This window comes from Ursus maritimus, unplaced genomic scaffold, assembly GCF_017311325.1.
Source record: "Ursus maritimus isolate PB19 unplaced genomic scaffold, ASM1731132v1 scaffold_1, whole genome shotgun sequence".
Classification (NCBI taxonomy): domain Eukaryota; kingdom Metazoa; phylum Chordata; class Mammalia; order Carnivora; family Ursidae; genus Ursus; species Ursus maritimus.
Genome location: NW_024423343.1, coordinates 44,249,528 through 44,271,737, shown reverse-complemented (window position 1 = coordinate 44,271,737; position 22,210 = coordinate 44,249,528). Strand labels below are relative to the sequence as shown.

Here is a 22,210-nt window from a genome sequence, read left to right as displayed (position 1 = left end):
ATCTGATAATCCAAGCTAATAGATAACAGTTACTCTGCGGCACGTCCGCAGCACACCAACTCTCTGAGAGACAAAAGGAAGTTTTCTAGTTGAAACCTAAACGTGATCCACGTCTAGGTCAATGAAGCTTCTTCTACATGTTTGTTGACTTATTTCACCTTGTAGGGTCCCGCTGGGGAGCGTGGTGGTCCCGGCCCCGCAGGGCCCAGAGGAGCTCCTGGAGAACCTGGCAGAGATGGTGTCCCTGGAGGTCCAGGAATGAGGGTACCAAGAAACACTTGTTTGATTGACACTGCCATTTAGTTAGAAGAAAGGGAAGTACAGGAGAATCAAAGACAACTTAAAGCAGACGATACTTTTGTAGCCTCAAAACAAAACAAAATACTCTTAAGATAATTTAAGGTTAGACTTGATTGAAGAAAAACAGAACGCTTGACTGAGACATAGACAGGAAAATGTATGCAAATAGAAGGCTACAAATGAAAACGCAAAATTTTACAGACACATAGATATATTTAATTATCATTTTTAAATCATCTGACTGACTGACTTCTTCAACCTAGGGTATGCCCGGAAGCCCAGGAGGACCAGGCAGCGATGGGAAACCAGGGCCTCCCGTATGTACATTTTGAACATTTCATTTTATAAGCCCAGTGAATAATGGAATGCACAGTTTGGCCTAACATTGATGAATATTGTAGAGCGTTGATATAAATAATGCATATTTTGATGAGATCTTTATCAACCTCTGTTCATGTAATTGTTTTTCTCATTAGGGAAGTCAAGGAGAAAGTGGTCGACCAGGTCCTCCAGGCCCATCTGGTCCCCGAGGTCAGCCTGGTGTCATGGGTTTCCCTGGACCCAAAGGGAATGATGTGAGTTCCTTCCTTAAATTCTTCAATAAATATTTGACAGAAGGCTTTTCCTTTCCATATGGGAATTCAGAGATCGCCAAAATTTGATCTGTACTTCAAAGCACAGTAGAATATATATGAAAATCAAAATACCATGTGAGACAGGAAGTTGTTTCTTGAGGGTTTTTTTGGGGGGTGGTTGTAGAGTTCTGGGGAAAGAGTGGCAAAGTGTATGGAAATCTAGTTCTAGAAAGTCATTTTTGGTTGTGGATGCATGTGTGTGGAAAAGACAAATCAAAACTATCAGAGAATAAGACACTGAATGATTTCCTTTCGAGAATTAATAAATACTGGCCACTTCTTTAGGGTGCGCCTGGCAAGAATGGAGAACGAGGTGGCCCTGGAGGTCCTGGCCCTCAGGTATGTAGCTTTCGTTAACTTATTTCCAGCTTTCTAGAGATGCATTCACTTCCACCCTATGGCTTCTGTCTATCATCTCCATTATCTCTGCTTCCCTAACGGCTTGCATTTTTTTTTTTTTTTTTTTTTTGGGCTCTAATTGGTCTTCAGAAAATTAGGGGAAACCCAGAGTTTAACAGACAGAATATTTAGTTCAATAACAGTTTAAACACACACACACACACACACACACACACACACACACAGTTATGAAGACATAATTTTTATCACTTTTTGTTTCGTTTTAATGGGGTGTGGGAGTTGAAACTGTGCGCCCCTGACATATTTTATATCCAAGAACTGCTATTTACTGCATCCGACTTTCTTCTACTATAGGTTAGTCTTTAGTAAATCAATTTGCAGAATTTAAACGGATATGCATTACCACTTCTTAATTCATAACTTACGTATGGTTAGGATTTTTGCCTCTTTAAGTTATCATGGACATCCCCAGCCCTATTTTTATAGCTGCACCCCAGCCTCCTATAAAAAGCAAATTTAAATGTATGCTAAATATTTTAAAGGCAATTGTCTCAATGCCGGAGAGACGTTTAAGGACTTTCTTTTTTCTTTTTCTTTCTAACCACCCTTATGAAGAAGTAACAGAGCTTCAGCATTTTAAAGGTACGTGTGCTTTTTCAATTTTAGAGACTCTTTTAGAACATAGTTAAAATTAAATACAGCCAACATGACTCTTCCGTATCACCAATTTTTAAAGAAAACATCACATGACTTAAAGAACATAGGTTTTATATTACAGAGTCAATATTACAACTACACTATATGGGCTCACAATGGCTTTCTTTTTTTTTTTTTTTTTTTTTTAGGGTCCTGCTGGAAAGAATGGTGAAACTGGACCTCAGGGTCCCCCAGGACCTACTGTAAGTTTGCTCACATAATTTGGCTATGGAAGTGAGTGGGAGTGGGGGCACAGAAAAGATTTCATCATAGTTCACCAAAGCTGTTTTGAAGCTTGGTTACGGAGCTAGCTAAATGCTGACTAGAAGTAAAGATTATAGTGTCCATGTCTCCCTCGCATCAGTTCTGTAGGCCAGACTCTGCCCTCCTTCACACCATTAAGTTTCCAATTAAGCAATGAGCCTGTTGAAATGAAAACTGTATGTACTAAAAAGGAAAGGATATTTTATAACATCTCATTATATTTTCCTACATTAGGGGCCATCTGGTGACAAAGGAGATGCAGGACCCCCTGGTCCACAAGGATTACAAGTAAGAACTTCTTATTTAAATATCACTGGGTTCCTGCTTCTACCAGACAATTCAGTATTTTCCCCTTGAGAGCTGTATTTGTCGAGCTAATTGACAGTTCAATTTTTTTTGTGACACTACTAAATTATAATTCATCTTAAGATTAAAATGTGTGGGTATGTCTTCCACCTTGACATAAAATGACAGGCAATGTCAATAGACGTTTCTATTCCAGAATGAGTGCATTAGTAATTTTTTAAATTAAGTAAGCACATAAAATTTTTGTTTATACGTATTTTTATTATAACATAAATCCACATAGCTAAATCCATTTTACCATACTCTTCGATTAATTTTTATATATAGCAACTGAAAAACTAGAGGGAGATAAACATTAAATTTGGAAGATATGATTGTCACATCTCTGTCACTGGATTTTGAGAGCCACAAATTTTCTAGCCTTAAAAAGGCCACTAAAACCAGTTTGAATACCTTGCAGAAATACACATGTAAGAAGCTTTTCTGTAAGTGTTTGAAGTGATCACATGATACAAATCTGATTCTTTGTAGGGTTTGCCTGGAACCAGTGGACCTCCAGGAGAAAATGGAAAACCTGGCGAACCAGTAAGTTGCATGCCTTTTTTAAAAAACCTCAGAAATGAAAAGAATAAATAATAATCATTTATCAGTTATTTAACTGATTAAATAATCAGTTATCAGTTATTAACATTTTTTGCCATGGTTTCTGAGTTTTAACATTTAGTTTTTAAATATTCAGTAATAAAACAAAGAAAATTATTCAATCTTAGGTATCATATGGGAAGTTTCAGTTTTATCAGACAATAAAAGAGAGAGTACGTAGCTCGAGATTTAACAAATTGTGCAACATGCAAGCAAGTCAAACGTGTGGTTTTGCTTATGTTCCTATAACATGCATCCTGACGGAGGCCTAATCGTATAATGCCAATCTTCTAGGGTCCAAAGGGTGAATCTGGTTCACCTGGAACTCCAGGAGGCAAGGTAAATATTTCCATTTATTTTCTAGCTTCTTCAGCGTGTTATAGAGCAACTGATTAGTGATCATTTTTAGTATATCAAACCAAAATGGTCTTTCTTTAGAAGCGCAACACTGCAACTGTTTGGCGAATGCGCTTAGGGTAACTCAAGACATTTGCAGAAGATTAGATTTGCTTCATCTGGAAAATCACTTTTTCTGACATGAATAAATACTACAGAAGCAACTATGGACCTGAAATTGCAAAAGACAAATTTCTCCAGGGCATTGATTCTGCATAGGAAAACTGTGTTGGTAGAAAAACTTAAAAAAAAAAAAAATGCCCTCGTGAATAAAATACTAACAACAGGGTCAGAGGCAGCTCACCAGACCAGGTATCAGAGTTTCTCCTTTTACACTGACTCTTTTTCACTTTCCATTTCTCACTCCAATGATCAAGTGTCTTTGATAACTACCAGCATTTCCAAATTGTTCAAAAACACAAATTCTCCCACTGGTCTGCCTCAAAAGAATACAATTTAGGGTGTTTGTGTTTTGTCTTTAGCCTGGGGTTGGCTAACAGGGGTATTCCGTATTCCTATCCCAGGGTGATTCGGGAGCCCCGGGCGAACGAGGACCTCCCGGAGCCGTGGGGCCCGCGGGACCCAGAGGTGGAGCTGGTCCCCCTGGCCCTGAAGGAGGAAAGGTAACTCCACACGATTCAGTTCACCTGGATTTTGCAAAATGCACTCCATTTCTTTCTGGCGATTTACTGTTTGTCCTTTAATTTCAGGGCGCTGCCGGTCCCCCTGGGCCACCTGGGTCTGCCGGGACTCCCGGTCTGCAAGGGATGCCTGGAGAAAGAGGAGGTCCTGGAGGCCCCGGCCCGAAGGGTGACAAGGTAGCAACTTCTGTGCTGTTAATGCTAGCATAAAACAGACTTCCCAGGTTAAAGGCAAGAAGGACTGCTGCAACGCAGCCTATGTTCAAAATTAATGTTACTGTTTCACAGGAAGTGCAATTTAAGATGCGTTGCTAGAGAGCAACTATTAATGAGCACACCTACTATCCATCGCAGGACATCCTGAGGGTTGCTCCTCTTCTGGGCAGATTTTCACCGAAGACGCTACTAATCCGATGACACTGGCTTTTATTTGACAGGGTGAACCAGGCAGCTCAGGTGCCGACGGTGCTCCAGGGAAGGACGGTCCAAGGGTGAGCATGCCCACTGGGGAAAACAGAGCTTATCTGTAGATGACGTGGAGGAGTTCCTCCTCTCAACTTCTATTCGTTCTGAAAACTCCTGATGGTTACTTAGACCACGTGCTGACACTTTCTGACCATTAAGAAGACCCAAATGACCCGATTGTTAAAATTCCTCGTTTATATCTATCATTACCTGGTGGTTCAACAGTGACGTGAGAAGAACCTCAAAAATATGATAAAGTTTACAAACCGAAGTCATAATGAGTCACTTAAATCCAAGATAATCAATACTGTTCGGGAAGAAATTTTTTGATTTTATAAACATCGTAATTCTGTGATATAGTCACCCCACAGAGTACTATCTAGCAGTAAAAAATACATGCAACGACTTACAGAAACCTCAAGGACACCAGGCTGAGTGGAAAAAGAGTCAATCTCAAAAGGATACAAACTGCCTGATTCCATCCATGTAACATTTGTGAACTCACTAACTAGTGATTGCCAGGAGTTAAGAAGAGGGGACAGGAAGATGAGTGTGACTAAAAGAGGGGATGCGAGGGAGTCTTACACGATTGCACATTTGAGTGTCTTGATTACGGTGGTAGTCATGCCCGGCGACACTTCACATAGGGGTCTGGAGCTTATATACACACACCGGCCCAAATGAGTGTGTGCATAACTGCTGAGACCCGAATCAGCTTTATGGGTTGTACCAATGCCAGTTTCTTGCTTTTGATAGTGTAGGATAGTTGTGTAAGATAGTAACATTGAGGGATGCTGGGAGAAAGGTGCATAGAATTTTCCCGTATGTTTTGCAACCTGCCGGGAATCTATAACTACTTCAAAATGACGCTTAAAAACAAACGAAATGAAAAATACCTTCCCATCAATTCTATTCCCCTTAGCAAACATCTTCCAGATATGACTGCAGCCAATAAGAATGACAGTTAAGTCATTACATCGATGTTACATTTATCATAGTTGCCTTAAAGAAATTCATTAAAATTTCAGTTTTGACAGATTTGATGGGTAGGCCATCATCCAATTAAAAAAAAAAAAAAAACACCTAATACCTCATTTATGTAACATAGGTAAAACTTTCATATTTGAAAATGTCAATTTGAAGATTTTAATATGTGTGTTTATATTCTGAGCAGTTAAACATTTTGGATTATCAAGCAGTTGAATAGGGCAACACACTTTAATTTTTTAAAAAGCTATTACTGTAAGACACATCATTTATCTTCTGCAATGGGAAGAAAAATGAATCAGTAAATTGCCACTGAATCTTCTAGGCCTTTAGAGGCTCTCCACAGAATCTCATATTTATTAGGGTCTGCAACATTTACACACCAAGTCAAGTCTATCATTCCCACCATAATAGAAGTCATATGAGCTAGTTTATTAGGTGAATATATACTCTATATACTCCATTTGATTCATGGGAAAGAGGATGCTTTTTATCTTTAAAATTAAAATTGTATTTCTATTTTCTTTAGGGTCCTACTGGTCCCATTGGTCCCCCTGGCCCAGCTGGTCAGCCTGGAGATAAGGTAACACTTAATACTACTTAGAAACAAAAAGAAAATATCCCTCGCTTTTTGGATACAGGGCAATATTTTTTTCCCTCTTTTTTCAGGGTGAAGGTGGTGCCCCTGGGCTTCCGGGTATAGCTGGTCCTCGTGGTGGCCCTGTAAGTGTTAAAGAGATCTTCGGTGTCTTTTTTAACCCCACCCAGGTGGCGGCTACCCTTGCTTCCCTCTTGAGCAATTCTGCCCCGGGGCCCTGAGTCTCGATGGTGGGATACAGTTTTCAGGAATCATATGACAAGCAAAGGAAGGTCAAAGTTCTTAAATCTAAAATTCACAAGAGACAGTTTTAAATCCCGCCTTCTATCCTAAACAATTCTGGAAAAAATTTTTGAAATACACCAATAATACATATATTTGTAAATAATATTTCTTAAACCTGCAGGATCTTTGCATGAAGGACCTTCTAGATCTAAAATTCTCTATCTTCAGGGTTTGCAACTCAGGACGGATACATAGTAAATGGTCTTAGTTAATTAATTGATTGATTTCGCAATTAACCCTTTTAGTATATGTTTAAATACTTACGTTTTTTAGAAGTCATATGATTGTATGTGTTAAACGCTTCAAAATTCTCAGATTCTTTTTCTTGTAGATAGTATCACAATCAAAGGCAGAAAGGACCAAAGGTTCTCGTGTTGTCCGCTTCTGATCTTGTTGAGAAGTGGAAAAGTCTTTAGAAGTTACACCGTGTTAGTTAGCTTTTTTCTTTCCTGTTTAAAGGAAAGATAAGATGATGTGGAGGATGATATATCATTGTCCCTGTGGGAAGATGTCTTCACGGTGACCAATGAGAATGTTTTTCCCTTCAGGGTGAGAGAGGCGAACATGGGCCTCCAGGACCTGCGGGCTTCCCTGGTGCTCCTGTAAGTCTGAACACACAGCTCAGAATCACTCTCTTGCTGAAAAACAGACATTCGAGTCTGAATTCTCGACAAGTCTCAGCTGCTCATTCTCTGTAGGGTGATTTTACCCACCCCTTCCTTTTTTTGTTGTTTTGTTTTGTTTTTTACTCACTCTTTTTAAAACATGGAGATAAAAACATCTGACTTGTCTTTATGCCTCATTAATGAGGCTCACACGATACCCTAGACTTTAAAACACTCTGAAAATTTTAAAAGTTATTCCATGGTAAGATGATACTAATTAAAAGTTGCTCTAGGCCTTATCTTTCTCCAGTGAATTTCCTGGTGCTCATTTTCAAAGCGCAATCCTCAGAGAGGCTTACTCCCTTAGGACAAATAACGCACGCTTTAACATTTTCTTGATAATTTGCTTGTATCATGGAAGCATTTCGATTGACTTTGTTTTGCCCTGTCTTCAGAGAACCTTCATTTCCAATTTTATTTCAACATCTTGCCACCTGAAGAATTCTATTTTCTGAAGAAAGAGTATGATAGGCCAAGTGTATTGGGAAGGACATCCGCTCACGGGTAGTTGTCATTTCTGAATGTAGGGACAGAATGGTGAGCCCGGTGCTAAAGGAGAAAGAGGTGCTCCTGGTGAGAAAGGTGAAGGAGGGCCCCCTGGCGTCGCAGGACCCCCTGGAGGTGCTGGGCCTGCTGTGAGTATTCGCTTTCATTCAGTTTTCAAACAGGAAGCACTTTGGTGTGGCCGCAGTCCAGAACTTCATACTGAGAGAGCTTGTCAAGGTGACAAGAGTACCTATCGTCCTCCTTGGAGTAGAGTTCTGACTTTGAAGCTTGGCTCCAATAGTCTGGATATGACCCCAATCAAGTTGTTCTGACCACTTCCTACCTAGAGTTACTGTTTTGTTGATTTTTGTTTGTTCATTTGTACATCTGTTGTAGTATTTTTTCCCCAGTTTTATTAAGATATGATTGACATATAGCATTGTACAAGTTTCAGGTGTATGACATAATTATTGGATAGTGTTGGAATTCTGATGAACCATTTCTACCTCCATTCCATATAGGGTCCCCCTGGTCCCCAGGGCGTCAAAGGTGAACGTGGCAGTCCTGGTGGTCCTGTAAGTATCCATTCTCTTAATTACTATTCTCTAAACTATGATTCAAAAGCATTAATTAATACCAATCTGTATAAAAACTGCTTTGAAAGCACTAGATCCCGAAAGAGAGTATAAAAACTATAATCCCTTAATCATATGTTATATGTAAATTCTAAAAGGAAAAAACCAAACCATAAATGATTCCAGGGTAGAATGCAGATCACATTTCTTATCCTTTATATTTATTTTTAGTGGTTTATTATTCATTCTGCTTCAGTTCTGAAATTCAAAAATATATAATCATTTCACAGGGTGCTGCTGGCTTCCCTGGTGGTCGTGGTCTTCCTGGTCCTCCTGGTAATAACGTAAGTATGTTTTTAAATATTTTTTCTTTATTTCATAAAGAATATTCATATATGCATAGGATGAAAACCTACCCATTGCTACTTTTCTTTGTATTAACTCCCACCTAAAATGCAGGTAAAGAGGGAAGAAACATTCATTTTTTCATTATAAAATTTCAAAATTTCAAATTTCAAAAAATGTCTTTGTAGGGTAACCCAGGCCCCCCGGGCTCCAGCGGTGCTCCAGGCAAGGATGGGCCCCCCGGTCCACCTGGTAGCAATGGTGCTCCTGGCAGCCCTGGAGTGTCTGGACCTAAAGGTGATTCTGGCCAACCCGGCGAGAAGGGATCGCCTGGCCCCCAGGGCCCTCCGGTGAGTGGCTGTGTTGCTCTGTGGATTGACAATCCTGTTTTATTTTTAATTACGAATTCAACAGAGGAAAACATAATCACAGAGAGAAGAACTAAGGCTTTCTTATTTGTTCAACAGGGAGCTCCAGGTCCACTGGGAATTGCTGGTATTACTGGAGCTAGGGGTCTCGCAGGACCACCGGGCATCCCAGGTCCTAGGGGAAGCCCAGGCCCACAGGGCGTCAAGGTGAGTGTGCCCATCCTTCCCCAGACCCTTGTTTCCTTTGATAGCCTTCAGAGATAGCTTAATCGTAGCAAGCATGTCATGAACAAATTTTCTGGTAAAAGATGCAAATTCTTGATATGTTCAGATTTTCAGGAAGCATGCATATTATTAAAAGGCTGCAGAACACAGAAACAATGCACATCATTGTTCCTCAAAAAATAAGGACATCTCATAACATTGATTGCTAAGATAAAATAAGTTAAAAAAAGTTAAAAAATGTTTAAGTTAAACAAAAGGTAAAAAATTTCCTCAAAAAATGACATCTCATAACATATTGATTGCTAAGATAAAATAAGTTAAAAAAAGTTCAAAAAATGTTTAAGTTAAACAAAAGGTAAAATACGTTAAGATAAAATGTCTTTTATTTCTTTGTGCACAGGGTGAAAGTGGGAAACCAGGACCTGCTGGTCACAATGGAGAACGTGGTCCTCCTGGACCCCAGGGTCTTCCTGGTCTGGCTGGTACAGCTGGTGAACCTGGAAGAGATGTAAGTACTAGTTGTTAGGAAATATCCAATTATCCGTGTAGTGTTTGGTCACTTATGAAGTAAGGGTCAAATTGTGCCTTAATGTCTAAGAGTGTAAATATTGCCACGTGCCAAAATTCTTCTTTCTTTAATAAGATATCCCTTCTATTACAACTTAGAATAATCTTAAATGTTCATGGTCATTAATATTTACTCAATGAATGATCATTAATGGAGAAGAATATGAATGCTAGCTAAATAAAGACACAAGTTGGGGGTGGGGAGGGCCCCAATTTATAGCATTCCTCCTGCATGAACATGTGCTGCATGTCCTCTGTGATTAGTCTTTTCTTAAATTGTAGATTTCCATTATCAGCTTAAATTACCATTTCTTAAGCTCTTATTTGTTATCTCTTGCCTAACGATTTTTTAGACGATTTTTCCCCCTAATCACTTCTCCCTCTCTCACCTGTGAAATTTTAGTGCCATAGGTATATGCTTATCTATTTAGGTATGACCCTTTGAAGGGCCATAGCCATTATAATATCTAAGATTTTTTAGTCCTAAGAACCAATTTTTATCCTCCCTAGGATGCTATCACTACCATTGAGAATATATGGCTTAGATCATATTTGGATGGTTCAGAAGAGTTTGATTTCTTTTCTCCTTTTTGTTTTTTTCATCAGGGAAACCCAGGGTCAGATGGTCTTCCAGGCCGAGATGGAGCTCCTGGTGGCAAAGTATGATAAACATATATACAATGGGTTTGTGTATTTCAAATGACAACTGCTGATCATATTTATGCTGAATCTGTGAACTTGTCGTCAGGGTGATCGTGGAGAAAACGGCTCTCCTGGTGCCCCTGGTGCTCCTGGCCATCCAGGCCCCCCTGGTCCCGTTGGTCCTGCTGGAAAGAATGGTGACAGAGGAGAAACGGTGAGTTTTTCTTTGCTTACCTATTTTCCTCAATAAAAGGATTAGTAGGTAGAAGATAGGATGTCAGATCTGCCCAACCAAGTGATCTACTATCGTTTCTCTTCGTTTTTATGCTTCTCGTTCCTTAGGCAACTGTGGTGAAAAAGGTATCTGGTAAGTTTCTGGCAGTCGTCAATGAAGAATTCATTACTAAATTCGAAGCAGCATTGATCAGTCTAAGCGTATATTTATTCACTGGGTAAATGCAAGGCTGACTTAGCAAGACTTTCTCAGCTTTCCTGTTTAGACCCCTTGGTAGAGATAAAAACAGAGAAAGCACTTTGAAGGAGAAAATGGCACTAACTTTCAATAATAGTGTGCCTACTATTATTCCATCAGAGTGAAATTAACTTTTAAATAAAACAAAGCTTTATCAATAAATAAACAAGTCCTTGTGTGTTTGTTTTTATTTCAGGGCCCTGCTGGTCCTTCTGGTGCTCCAGGTCCTGCTGGTTCCCGAGGTCCTGCTGTGAGTTGTTTTTTAACTCATTCCACAGTCTAAGAAATGATGTTCTCTTTTCTGTCATGTTCAGGAGAGGGGGATGGCAACATACTCCACTATGGAACAGAATTTTAACTTTCCTTTGATGACACAGAAAACAATTCAGGATCTAAAAGTTCCTGGGGCCAAGAACCTACGTAGCAATTACCAGGGTTTCATGCAATTGTCAATCCAAAATCAAAACTACAAAAACAATCTTTAGTGTTGCATGTATGCAGTGCCTGTGGGATTTCTAGCTAATAGCAGTCATCAACTGGATTTAATTGCTATAAATTCTATTTTGTTTTACCAATATATATGTGTGTTTATGACCTTAATTTGAAATGTATCTGTAAAGGGTCCCCAAGGTCCACGTGGTGACAAAGGTGAAACAGGTGAACGTGGTTCTACTGGCATCAAAGGACATCGAGGCTTCCCCGGTAACCCAGGTGCCCCAGGCTCCCCTGTAAGTGTATCTCTTTGTTAGAAAATCCCCTTTGGTGTGTGTTAACTGATGAGCTGGGCAAATCTGAGAGACCAAAAATAGAAAAAGGCTTATCTTTAAAAGTATATGCTAAAAGACATGAGAAATGGATTCGAGGGCTTGGTTGAAATAGTAGTTGGCATGAGACAATGGGGAGATTAAGCAAAGTGGCAATCATATTCCATCATGACCCCCATGTTTCTTGATTTGATCTTGAACGCACAGTTTCCTAAATCTTTGAGAAGTCTTCATTCATATTTACCCTTCTCTTCTTTTTAGGGTCCTGCTGGTCACCAAGGTGCCGTTGGTAGCCCAGGCCCCGCAGGACCCAGGGTAAGTGGCATAAAAGATATTGGAAGATCCGTATTTTTCAAATATTCCAGCAGGAAGATATTCTAGCATTGTGATATCATGATATTTTTTTAGGGACCTGTTGGACCCAGTGGGCCCCCTGGCAAAGATGGAACAAGTGGACATCCAGGTCCCATTGGACCGCCAGGCCCTCGAGGTAACAGAGGTGAAAGAGGATCTGAGGTAAGACAGCACTCACAAACACGTGGGTTTAATTTGCTACAGTCTTCACATTTCAGAAACATTTTGTAAGATTTGGAAACTGAGACAGTGAGTTAAACACAATACACACACCCAACTTAATTTAGAAAATGAGCAATGACTTTAAGAGATTCTCTATTCTTTCTCCATCACACTATAACAAGAGGAAAAAAAAAACACCTTTTTTTACAGTTCGATCAGAGAGCAGTCATCAGAATAAAGACAAAAGCCCAATGAACCAAATGAACTCTGCCAGCATTGATCTCGCACTGGAGATCACACAATTGTGATCATCGTAATGATTGGCAAGCATGCAACACATCTTCTCAAACAGCTTCCATGATTCCTGTTTTGCTACTAAAACCATCCTTCCCGATACCTTCCTATCCCACATCTTTGGCATAAACGGAATAAAAACCATTATCCCCACAAGTTACACATTTGGTAATTGAAACACAAATAAGTGATCAGTCCAAAGACACAAAGTTAATGACAAATCTGGGATCAGAATGTAGGTTTCCTGATCATATTCCCTCTGGCATGTCAGAGTTAGAAGTGTTTACATCATTTATTCAGAAGGAAACATGATGGAGTAAAATTTGTACTCTAACTCCACTGATTTGTACCCAGGGAGCACAATAAATTTCATGGTAACGAATTTATTATCATTAGTTATCATTTGATCACAAAACAACTCAAGTAAACCTTTCTTAAAGTAATGATGATGATATATTGGTTGTTTTTAATGCATTGTATTGGCCCAGGAACATATTCTTTCAGCAAAGAGCGAGTACACCTCCATGATGCTTGTTCTTACCCATCCTAGGGCTCCCCAGGCCACCCAGGACAACCGGGCCCCCCTGGACCTCCTGGTGCCCCCGGTCCGTGCTGTGGCGCTGGGGCTGCTGCCCTGGGTGCTATTGGAGGAGCTGAAAAAGCTGGTGGTTTTGCCCCGTATTATGGCGATGAACCAATGGATTTCAAAATCAACACCGAGGAGATTATGACTTCACTCAAATCGGTCAATGGACAACTAGAAAGCCTCATTAGTCCTGATGGGTCTCGTAAACACCCTGCTCGCAACTGCCGAGACCTGAAATTCTGCCATCCTGAACTCCAGAGTGGTATGTGGGGGACAAGATTACAGAGAAAGCTGCTTATATGAGAATTTGGGGAACAGAAAAGCTTCGCCGTGAATAGAAAATATTTTATAACAGAAATAGTACTTAAAGAATGTTGGTTGAATTGAAACTGCTTGATATTTTCAGAAAGTATACACAGCAGGTATCCTTCAGATGGAACATAAATAACCCAAATATTCCAAATGTAAGAAAATTTCAAGACAGTTTTGTAGAAATTTTAATCTAAGTCATAGTTTGGGATGTTTCTGCATATCATCCCAAATTTGTTTGAGTGGTAAAGCAACATAGATCACTGCATTTTCAGGATAAAATTTATATAACTTGATACAGACATAATTTGCAGTTTAACTTTTGCAATCTTTATTTAATGAGATTAATTTTTGTGATAAATCTAATTATTAGCTTTTCATATTAAGAGACAGTTAAATGAAAAGTCCCAGACCTATACAAAATTAAATCAAATATTGTAATACTGTAAGATTTTTCACATATTGGGTTAATTCTTTCTGAAAGGCAAAAATTATTTCAGGCTTTCAAATACCTTGACATGGAAATTTGCCTTTGTTAGGAGTCATTTCTGAAAGTTACTTAAGATAGAGAACCACATCAGTCACGGGGACTTTGGGTTAAACCTACTGGCATAAATCTAGATTAGACAAAAAGCTTACATTATTTAGCAAAATCACATTAAATAGATAATCATCTTAAAAAGAGGGAGAGATTAAAAGTTTCTGTATTGTACTATACTATAAAATGCAGATAGATTAGCAAGCAACATTATGAATTCTTTACCAGGTAAACAAACAAAATCATTCTGGTCCAAACTTCACTACTGGACTTTGTAACCAATTCCCATTACTCTTTTTTGTGACTATTCAGGAGAATATTGGGTTGATCCTAACCAAGGTTGCAAGTTGGACGCTATTAAAGTATTCTGCAATATGGAAACTGGGGAAACGTGCATAAATGCCAGTCCTTTGAACGTTCCACGTAAGAACTGGTGGACAGATTCTGGTGCTGAGAAGAAACATGTTTGGTTTGGAGAATCCATGGATGGTGGTTTTCAGGTAATAAAGGATATACCATTTTTTTTTCTTATTCATTGGCATTTATATTTCTGTCAACTAGATTTCTTTTTTTTTATTTTAATGTTTTTTTATTATATTGTGTTAGTCACCATACAGTACATCCCTGGTTTCTGATGTAAAGTCCGATGATTCATTAGTTGCGTATAACACCCAGTGCACCATGCAATACGTGCCCTCCTTACTACCCATCACCAGCCTATCCCATTCCCCCACCCCCCTCCCCTCTGAAGCCCTCAGTTCGTTTCTCATAGTCCATAGGATATACCATTTTATAACTAAGTCATTCCTACTTACCAGACTTTCTTAGCTCCTCCCAATTGTTCATCACAAAGCTAAATTAGTTAATAAATAGAAGAACCCAAATGGTTTTATATATTCAGGTGACTACCTTTATAACTTTTGTAACTTCTCTCCCAAAGCTAAGTTAGATTGAATTATTCGTTGTATGCAACCACCTCTCTTTCAATTCTGAACACCTTTTTTACCCTAGCATTATATGTTACACATGCAATAAGAACATAGTCATATATAAAATATTCATACATAAAACACATGAATAACCTGCGTTATAAGGACCATACTATACTGCATGAATCTCTTAGGACATATGGTTGCAACTAAGGTGTTTGATCAGTTGTGTTTGTCCCCTATCACAGTTTAGCTATGGCAATCCTGAACTTCCTGAAGATGTCCTCGATGTCCAGCTGGCATTCCTCCGACTTCTCTCCAGCCGGGCTTCTCAGAACATCACGTATCACTGCAAGAACAGCATTGCATACATGGATCATGCCAGCGGAAATGTAAAGAAAGCCTTGAGGCTGATGGGGTCAAATGAAGGTGAATTCAAGGCTGAAGGAAATAGCAAATTCACATACACAGTTCTGGAGGATGGTTGCACTGTAAGTAATAACATTTTTAAAGGCATGGATCACAATGATCTCAGCATTTCCAGTTTAATCATGCTATTTTGAAAAGAAGAAAAAAAGAATGGGGGTGAACAAAAGACAATATTTCGTGGGAATTATGTAGACTCTAATGATTCATCGCAGGGAATATTAAATACCACACATGCAAAAATATGTATCTTCTCAACCTCCAGGTGAAACAAGTTGAAAAGAAATCAGTAAAAATTTAGATTCATAATATAAACTTTATCTGATAATCTGGTGGTTACTATACATTCTGCATAATAGCTATCATATGGACTCAATCTAAAATCTGCTTTCTTTTTAATTTTAAAGGTTGGCTTTAAATCTATTCTTTGCTATTTCATTTATAAACAAAGGGAGAATTCACTTCTAATATTAGCAGATTCCATTATGAGAGACTTATTCCCTTTTTAGTAAACCAACCATATACCTGGTAACAGTGACCAGACAGAACCAGTCCTCCTGAAATGGCCTGGCCAGTGGCAATCTCTAGTGGATGTACCTTAAAGCTCTATAAGGCTTTTGGTTAACAATAGGGTTTATTAGGGTGCCTGCGTGGCTCAGTTGGTTAAGCGACCAACTCCTGATTTCTGCTCAGGTCATGATCTCAGGGTTGTGAGATTAAGCCCCACGTGGGGCTCCACACCGGGGGTTAGAGCCTGCTTGAGATTCTCTCTCCCTCTCCCGCTGCCCCTGCCCCCTCACCTCACATGCACATACTCTCTCTCAATCTCTATAGAAGCCCAATATGGTTTATTATCTGCCATGATTATAGCTTTAAAATGGAAGAGGTCTCATATGCATGGAAGATAGCAGGGCAGGTTGGCAATGCCCTTAAGGCACACTATGTTTTAAACGTGGTCAGTCAGAGGAAGTGTCTACGTAATTGTAATGTCACGATAGCTCTTTTTTTTTTTTTCTCTTTTTTACAGAAACACACTGGGGAATGGGGCAAAACAGTCTTCGAATACCAAACGCGCAAGGCCGTGAGACTACCTATCGTAGATATTGCACCCTATGATATTGGTGGTCCTGATCAAGAATTTGGTGTGGACATTGGCCCTGTTTGCTTTTTATAAACCAAACTCTATCTGAAACCCCAGCAAAAATTTCACACTCCATATGTGTTCCTCTCGTTCTAACCTTGTCAACCTGTACAAGTGACCAACTCAATTCCAGTTATTTATTTCCAAAAGTTTTGGAAAAAGTATAATTTGGCAAAAAAGGATACTTTTTTTTTGCTGTTACACCAAATACAGTTCAAATGCTTTTTGTTCTATTTTTTTACCAATTCCAATTTCAAAATGTCTCGATGGTGCTATAATAAATAAACTTCAACACTCTTACAATAACACTGTGTTATATTCTTTGAATCCTAGCCCATTTGCAGAGCAATGACTAGGCTTACCATTAAAAGATAACCTTTCTTACTGAAATAGTCAACATGAAATTAGAAAAGACCTCCCTGTTTCAACTACCTCAACCTGGTCAGAAATACAGATGAATTCTATAAGTCCCAGAAGATGAAAACATTTATATAAATTAACAATAATTTCCTAAAATATTGGTAAAAAAGTATAGTACAAGAATTTAAAGAAATATTTTAAAATCTACAATTATTTTAATCTTGGATATCAACTGCTTTTAAAGGTGCTTTTCTCTTTTCTTGTCATTGCTGAAATGATCAAGATTACCGATATTTGGGAAGGCTTTAAAGACACATGTTATGGTGCTAATGTACTTTCACTTTAAAAACTCTAGGTCAGAATTGTTGCTTTGCATTCAAAACATAACTGCACACCATCTGTACATGTCTCCTGTCAAAAAATTTATTGGTGTGTCACTTCAGGGGACTCTCTCCCTTGATCCTGTAAAAGTCAACAACAACAAAAAACAAATAATGGGGCTGCTTTTGTCACAGTAACACAGAGAATGTGTTGAAATTTAACTTTGTAAGCTTGTATGTGGTTGTTGATCTTTTTTTTTTTTCCTACAGACACCCATAATAAAATATCATAATAAAACATTCTTGGTTTTTGTCACTTTTCATAGATATAAGAAATGCATGTGTACACTCAAGAACTCTGGTGACCTTCTTGAAAAAAACATATTGAGTTCTAATTCTCTAGCTTAATAATGCAATGGCCTCAAGAATATGAGCTAATAAGCTAAGTTCAGAAGAGAGATAATGCTCAACGGGGACTCTTGAGGATTTTTAGGTCATATTCAGTGAAACTCCTGGGGCATACTGAAAACGGAGGGCATGCTCTTTGAGTCAATCCCTGGAAGTAATAACATAGTAGATTCAGTTGTCCCCAAAGGAGGAAGAATCAGGGAGGAAGATGCCAGTAATCAGGGAGGAAGTAAGCAGGGTCTGGCAACACAATGAAAAATAATTACAAGTTGAGGCTTTTCTACCACTGCTACACACTGTCTCATTGCCCTCTTGGCCCTTTTCCATCTTCAAATTCTTATCCTTTTAGCTACTGTAAGTATGGTCTTGCACATTCGACTTTATACTTTGAAATTTGCTTACTCTATATGGTTTATAATAATAATTCTACTTCCAAAAATAAAAATTCCATCAGTCGCATGTCACTTCAAGATGTCCACTTATCCTTCATGCTAGAAGAAGCCAATGTTAACAGCTTCTTATACACCTTTCCCGAAATATTATATATATACACACACACACACACACACGGAGATATGGAGAGACAGAGATAGAGAGACAGAGAGACAGAAAGAAAGCCAATTTGCATTATGCATTAAAATTAAATTACTTGGAGTTTTTAATTTAGGCATCTTTAAAGCCAGAAATATTTGGCCAAGTTTCTTCACATTGCATCACACTGACATTGGCTCTCCTGCCTCCCTCTTTCATTTATAAGGACCTTTATATTTACATTGGGTGCAACTGGACAATTTAGGATAATCTCCTCATCTCAAGGTCAGTTGATGACCAAGCTTAATTCTGTCTGCAAATTTATGCCCAAAATAGCACCTAGCGTCCAGTGTTATGATGGTGTTACCAGGCTGCTTTTGGGGTAGGATTTTGAATATGGCTCCAAATGTAAGCATTCTCTTCATATATGTTTATTTTATGAGCCTGGGTTCTATAGCTTTCTCTGAATTTCCCTGAACTTGAGACAAAATCTATAAATTACATTTCTACTTAAAACAGCCAATGTTGATTTAGGTTGTTTGTAACAAAGAACCCTGACAAGGCCAGCAACTGATAACTGCAGTGAGGGCAGTGAGCAGAAAATCAGGAAAATGGAAAAACTCTGGGATCGGATATTTGTACTAGTTAGGGGTAAATACAGGAAAATCCAATTTGCATGCAGAGATAAGAATTTACCAGTCTGAGGAGACAGGACTCACATCTGTGATCCCCGGGAATGATTTGCGCTGTGAAGCTAAGGCTGAAGGGGATGAGTGACCTCTGCTACACAACAGGACGTTTAAATTGCATGAGAAATTGCAGGACAGCACGCGGGTGTGTCTGCTTCATTGCTGATGCACAGGAAGAGAATGACAGGTCAGATCCCTACCTTCTTGGCTCAAGGTGCAGGAGGAAAACTATGGCCTTTCCCTGACTGTGCTAAAATAAATATATTAACATGAAAAACACATTTCAGAACTCATCTCTTTGCACAGGCTTGAGATACCAAAGAGCAAATATAAATCTTAATTTATTGCAGATCAGCAAACTCCAACATAAATCTAAATGGCTTTTCAAATTCTTTGTTTGATTGATACATACCTAGGAAATAATAGGACCCCAGGTATTTGCATGGGGTTTTTGAAAGAATTCTCTTCAAATGCTCCTCTTTCACATTGTTACTCTAACCATTTAAAATAGGACCCTTTATTTCCTGCCTGCTAATATTTCCGCCTTTCTTGAAATGCAAGATGCCTGCAAGAAAAGACTAATTCTCCTCATACTTCACTCCCACCATGGTGTATTGTCCCCAGATTTATAACTAGAGTCAGATCCCAGAATGTATTGTGTAACAATTAAGAAGTCAATCTCAGGAGGAGGTCAACACATTAAAAGAATGAAACAATTTAATTAAATCATATTTCCAAAATCTGGGCAATATGTGTGGAAGAATTGTGCAATTCAGATTAGACAAAATTTACCAATATTTGAATGTTAACAGAAAATTCTAGAAAGGCTGTATTATTAACATGGTTGGTTGACTGAATCAGGCCTTAGAGGCAGCACAAATTAAAGGAACAAAATGATTTGAGACATCACAAACATCCTGCCGTATGGAGAATTAAAGAAGAATTAAGATAGAAATGTTGGAATGGCTTATCCTATGTGAGACATAACTTAACCTTCTAGCTATATTCTTAGGATGGAACACCAAGGTCTTAAGAAATGCATAATTAAATGTTGCCAGCACCTTCAAAAACCCCCTTGTAAGCATGTCTTTAGTCTAGAGATAGAAGTAAAAAAAAAAACCGAAATAAGCTTCTTGGTTTCAGTGGAGATGACAGGAGTGGGCAGAAGCCAAAGAGCAGCTCTAGATCACCAGAAACAAAGTGAGAATAACTATAAGAGATGACAGGGCTAGAATGGTTTAAAAAAAAAAAGGCCTAACTCAGAAATATCATATCTTTTGTGGTGGCTAATTGATAAAGGGTCTACTATCTGGGTCCTATTAGATGGGCTGACTGTGACAGTTGTACTTAGTTTTTTTATAAACAGTGATGACAAAAAATTCCAGTGAAGGTAGAAAGAGACCTTGGTTGAACAATCACACAGGACATGACTTTCCACCCAATTTCCTGACTATGAGCTAGTTCATGAAGCCAGTGTCCTGAGTGAAGTTCAGAGCTTTGGAGGAAGTCTCCTACAATAACAACATAACTAACGAGCCAAGCATTATTCATATGACCAAGCATTGTTCTAGTAACTTTAAACTTATTAATTAATGTACAATTCATGTCAATCCTATGAGGTACTGTTACCTTCATTTTACCAAAAAAAAGAAAAAAATTATGAAAGACTAGGTAAATTGCCAAAGGTCACCTAGCTAGTAAAAGGTTAAAATTTGAGGTTAAGATTTTAACCCAAACAATCTGAATTTAGAGCTAATACTCTAAGCCATGACAACAAACAGTCTAAAAGTTACCATGGTAGTGATACATTGGGGAAAGGATAAATGCATATCTTGGGGGCAATTTATTCTCTATCTTCTTCCTCTCACCAGTCATGAGAGTGTCACTAGTCTCTCTAATACCTCCCCTGGACAATCTCAGCTGTGTCCAAAACTTCAGTCAGCACTTTCACTGAAGATAACTTACAAATTTACATCTGTATTTTGTAGAACAAATGAACCATGTTTTCAATGGCCTAAATGAGATCTCCACTAAAGTTTCCAAATGCGTTTCATGAAGTAAGCAACATGGAGATCTTGAAGAAGATCATACCAGACAGAGGAAAAAGCAATTGCAGAGGTCTTGAGAGAGGGATGTTCTTGGTGTGTTCAAGGAAGAACAAAGGAAGCATGATTGGAGCAGTTAGCATGTGGGAGCGTGGTACAAGAAAAGACCACAGAAAGAGACAGGGAGACAGATTGTATGGAGTCTTCGAGGAAAGGCAACCAAAGGTCTAGCTTTGTCTGGGAAAGCACTATTTATGAGTACTTTCTTGATGTCTCATGACATTCAGCATTTTAGAACCCTCAAAGTATTCTGATTCAATGGTGTTATATGGCCACCCTACTTTTATTTGGTCACTGTGAAGGTCTTGGCCTTTGCTCTCAGTAAGATGAGAAGTCATTGAGCAAATGGACAGCATGACCTGGCTTACAGTTTTGAACTGTTGTTGTGGTTGCTCTTTTGAGATAATGGTGTGTTGGAGCAGAATCTGTGAGAACAGTTAGGAGTCCCTCACAATAATCGGGGTCAAGGATCGCAGTAGCTTCCACCAGGATGGCAACAGTGGAAATGCTGAAAAGTAGCTGGGTTCTAGATATATGTTGAATATAGAGGCAACAGGAATTGCTGCTAACTTGGATGTGTGGTCTAAGAGAAAGGGAGATGTCAAGCATGAATCCATAGTTTTCAGCCTGAGTAACTGGAAGAAGAGAATTGCCAACAGCTGAGATGGAGGAGACTGTCAAGGTTAAAGATTGGAGGGGTTCAAGATTTCAGGCTGGGCAGTTGACATTGGGGATGCCTCTCAATGACCTACGTAGACTTGCTGAGTTGGTGGTTGGACAAATCTGGAGGTCAGAGGAGAGGTCCAGTTTAGAGAAACACACTTAGGAGTTTCAGCATATGCGTGGTTTCTCCATCCACGGAAGCAGGTGCAATCATCAAGTAACTGAGTGCAGAAAGAAAGGAGAAAGTGAAGAAGGACTGAACACTGGGGTAGCTCAATATTTACAAGTTGGAGAAATGAAGAGGAAGCAGCAAAGAAGACGGAGATGTAATGAAAGGAAACCAGAAAAGTACAGTGACCTAGACAGTAAGTAGAAAAAAATTTTGTTGTCTCAATGTTAAAATCGTAGCATATTATGAGGATAAGTCAGCTTAGAGTTGATATATTTCAAGGCCACTAATCACAGATTTTAAAAAGTGAGATCAAGTGGGGTTATATCAATTTTCTAATGTCCTATAGACTATAGACAGTGATGTGATGCAATCCTCCAATTCATATTATCTTTTTAAAGCCATATTATCACTTTATTATCTCTTACTTGTTGGAAGATTGAATACAACTCTCTTTACCTTCAAACTGGCATTTGACAAAAATTATTTCACTTCCTCATTTTAAATAAAATTTATAAGTCTTGAGGATGAAATTTATACAG

The 22,210-nt window shown here is 38.7% G+C and overlaps 1 protein-coding gene across 1 annotated transcript in view; it reads left to right on the top strand.

Annotated features, from left to right (window-relative positions):
• The window catches only part of COL3A1 (collagen type III alpha 1 chain), a 41,101-nt gene extending 23,698 nt beyond the window's left edge, over positions 1-17,403 (top strand). The window contains exons 26-51 of the mRNA XM_040643007.1: positions 2,141-2,194; positions 2,490-2,543; positions 3,093-3,146; positions 3,498-3,542; positions 4,124-4,222; positions 4,310-4,417; positions 4,678-4,731; positions 6,222-6,275; positions 6,362-6,415; positions 7,124-7,177; positions 7,768-7,875; positions 8,248-8,301; positions 8,592-8,645; positions 8,835-8,996; positions 9,114-9,221; positions 9,640-9,747; positions 10,413-10,466; positions 10,555-10,662; positions 11,117-11,170; positions 11,541-11,648; positions 11,946-11,999; positions 12,093-12,200; positions 13,045-13,342; positions 14,240-14,427; positions 15,105-15,347; positions 16,310-17,403. Of these exons, the coding sequence (XP_040498941.1) occupies positions 2,141-2,194; positions 2,490-2,543; positions 3,093-3,146; positions 3,498-3,542; positions 4,124-4,222; positions 4,310-4,417; positions 4,678-4,731; positions 6,222-6,275; positions 6,362-6,415; positions 7,124-7,177; positions 7,768-7,875; positions 8,248-8,301; positions 8,592-8,645; positions 8,835-8,996; positions 9,114-9,221; positions 9,640-9,747; positions 10,413-10,466; positions 10,555-10,662; positions 11,117-11,170; positions 11,541-11,648; positions 11,946-11,999; positions 12,093-12,200; positions 13,045-13,342; positions 14,240-14,427; positions 15,105-15,347; positions 16,310-16,456 (2,586 nt within the window). The 3' untranslated portion in view covers positions 16,457-17,403. The remainder of the gene's footprint in view (positions 1-2,140; positions 2,195-2,489; positions 2,544-3,092; positions 3,147-3,497; positions 3,543-4,123; positions 4,223-4,309; positions 4,418-4,677; positions 4,732-6,221; positions 6,276-6,361; positions 6,416-7,123; positions 7,178-7,767; positions 7,876-8,247; positions 8,302-8,591; positions 8,646-8,834; positions 8,997-9,113; positions 9,222-9,639; positions 9,748-10,412; positions 10,467-10,554; positions 10,663-11,116; positions 11,171-11,540; positions 11,649-11,945; positions 12,000-12,092; positions 12,201-13,044; positions 13,343-14,239; positions 14,428-15,104; positions 15,348-16,309) is intronic.
• The last annotated feature ends 4,807 nt before the right edge of the window (positions 17,404-22,210 follow it).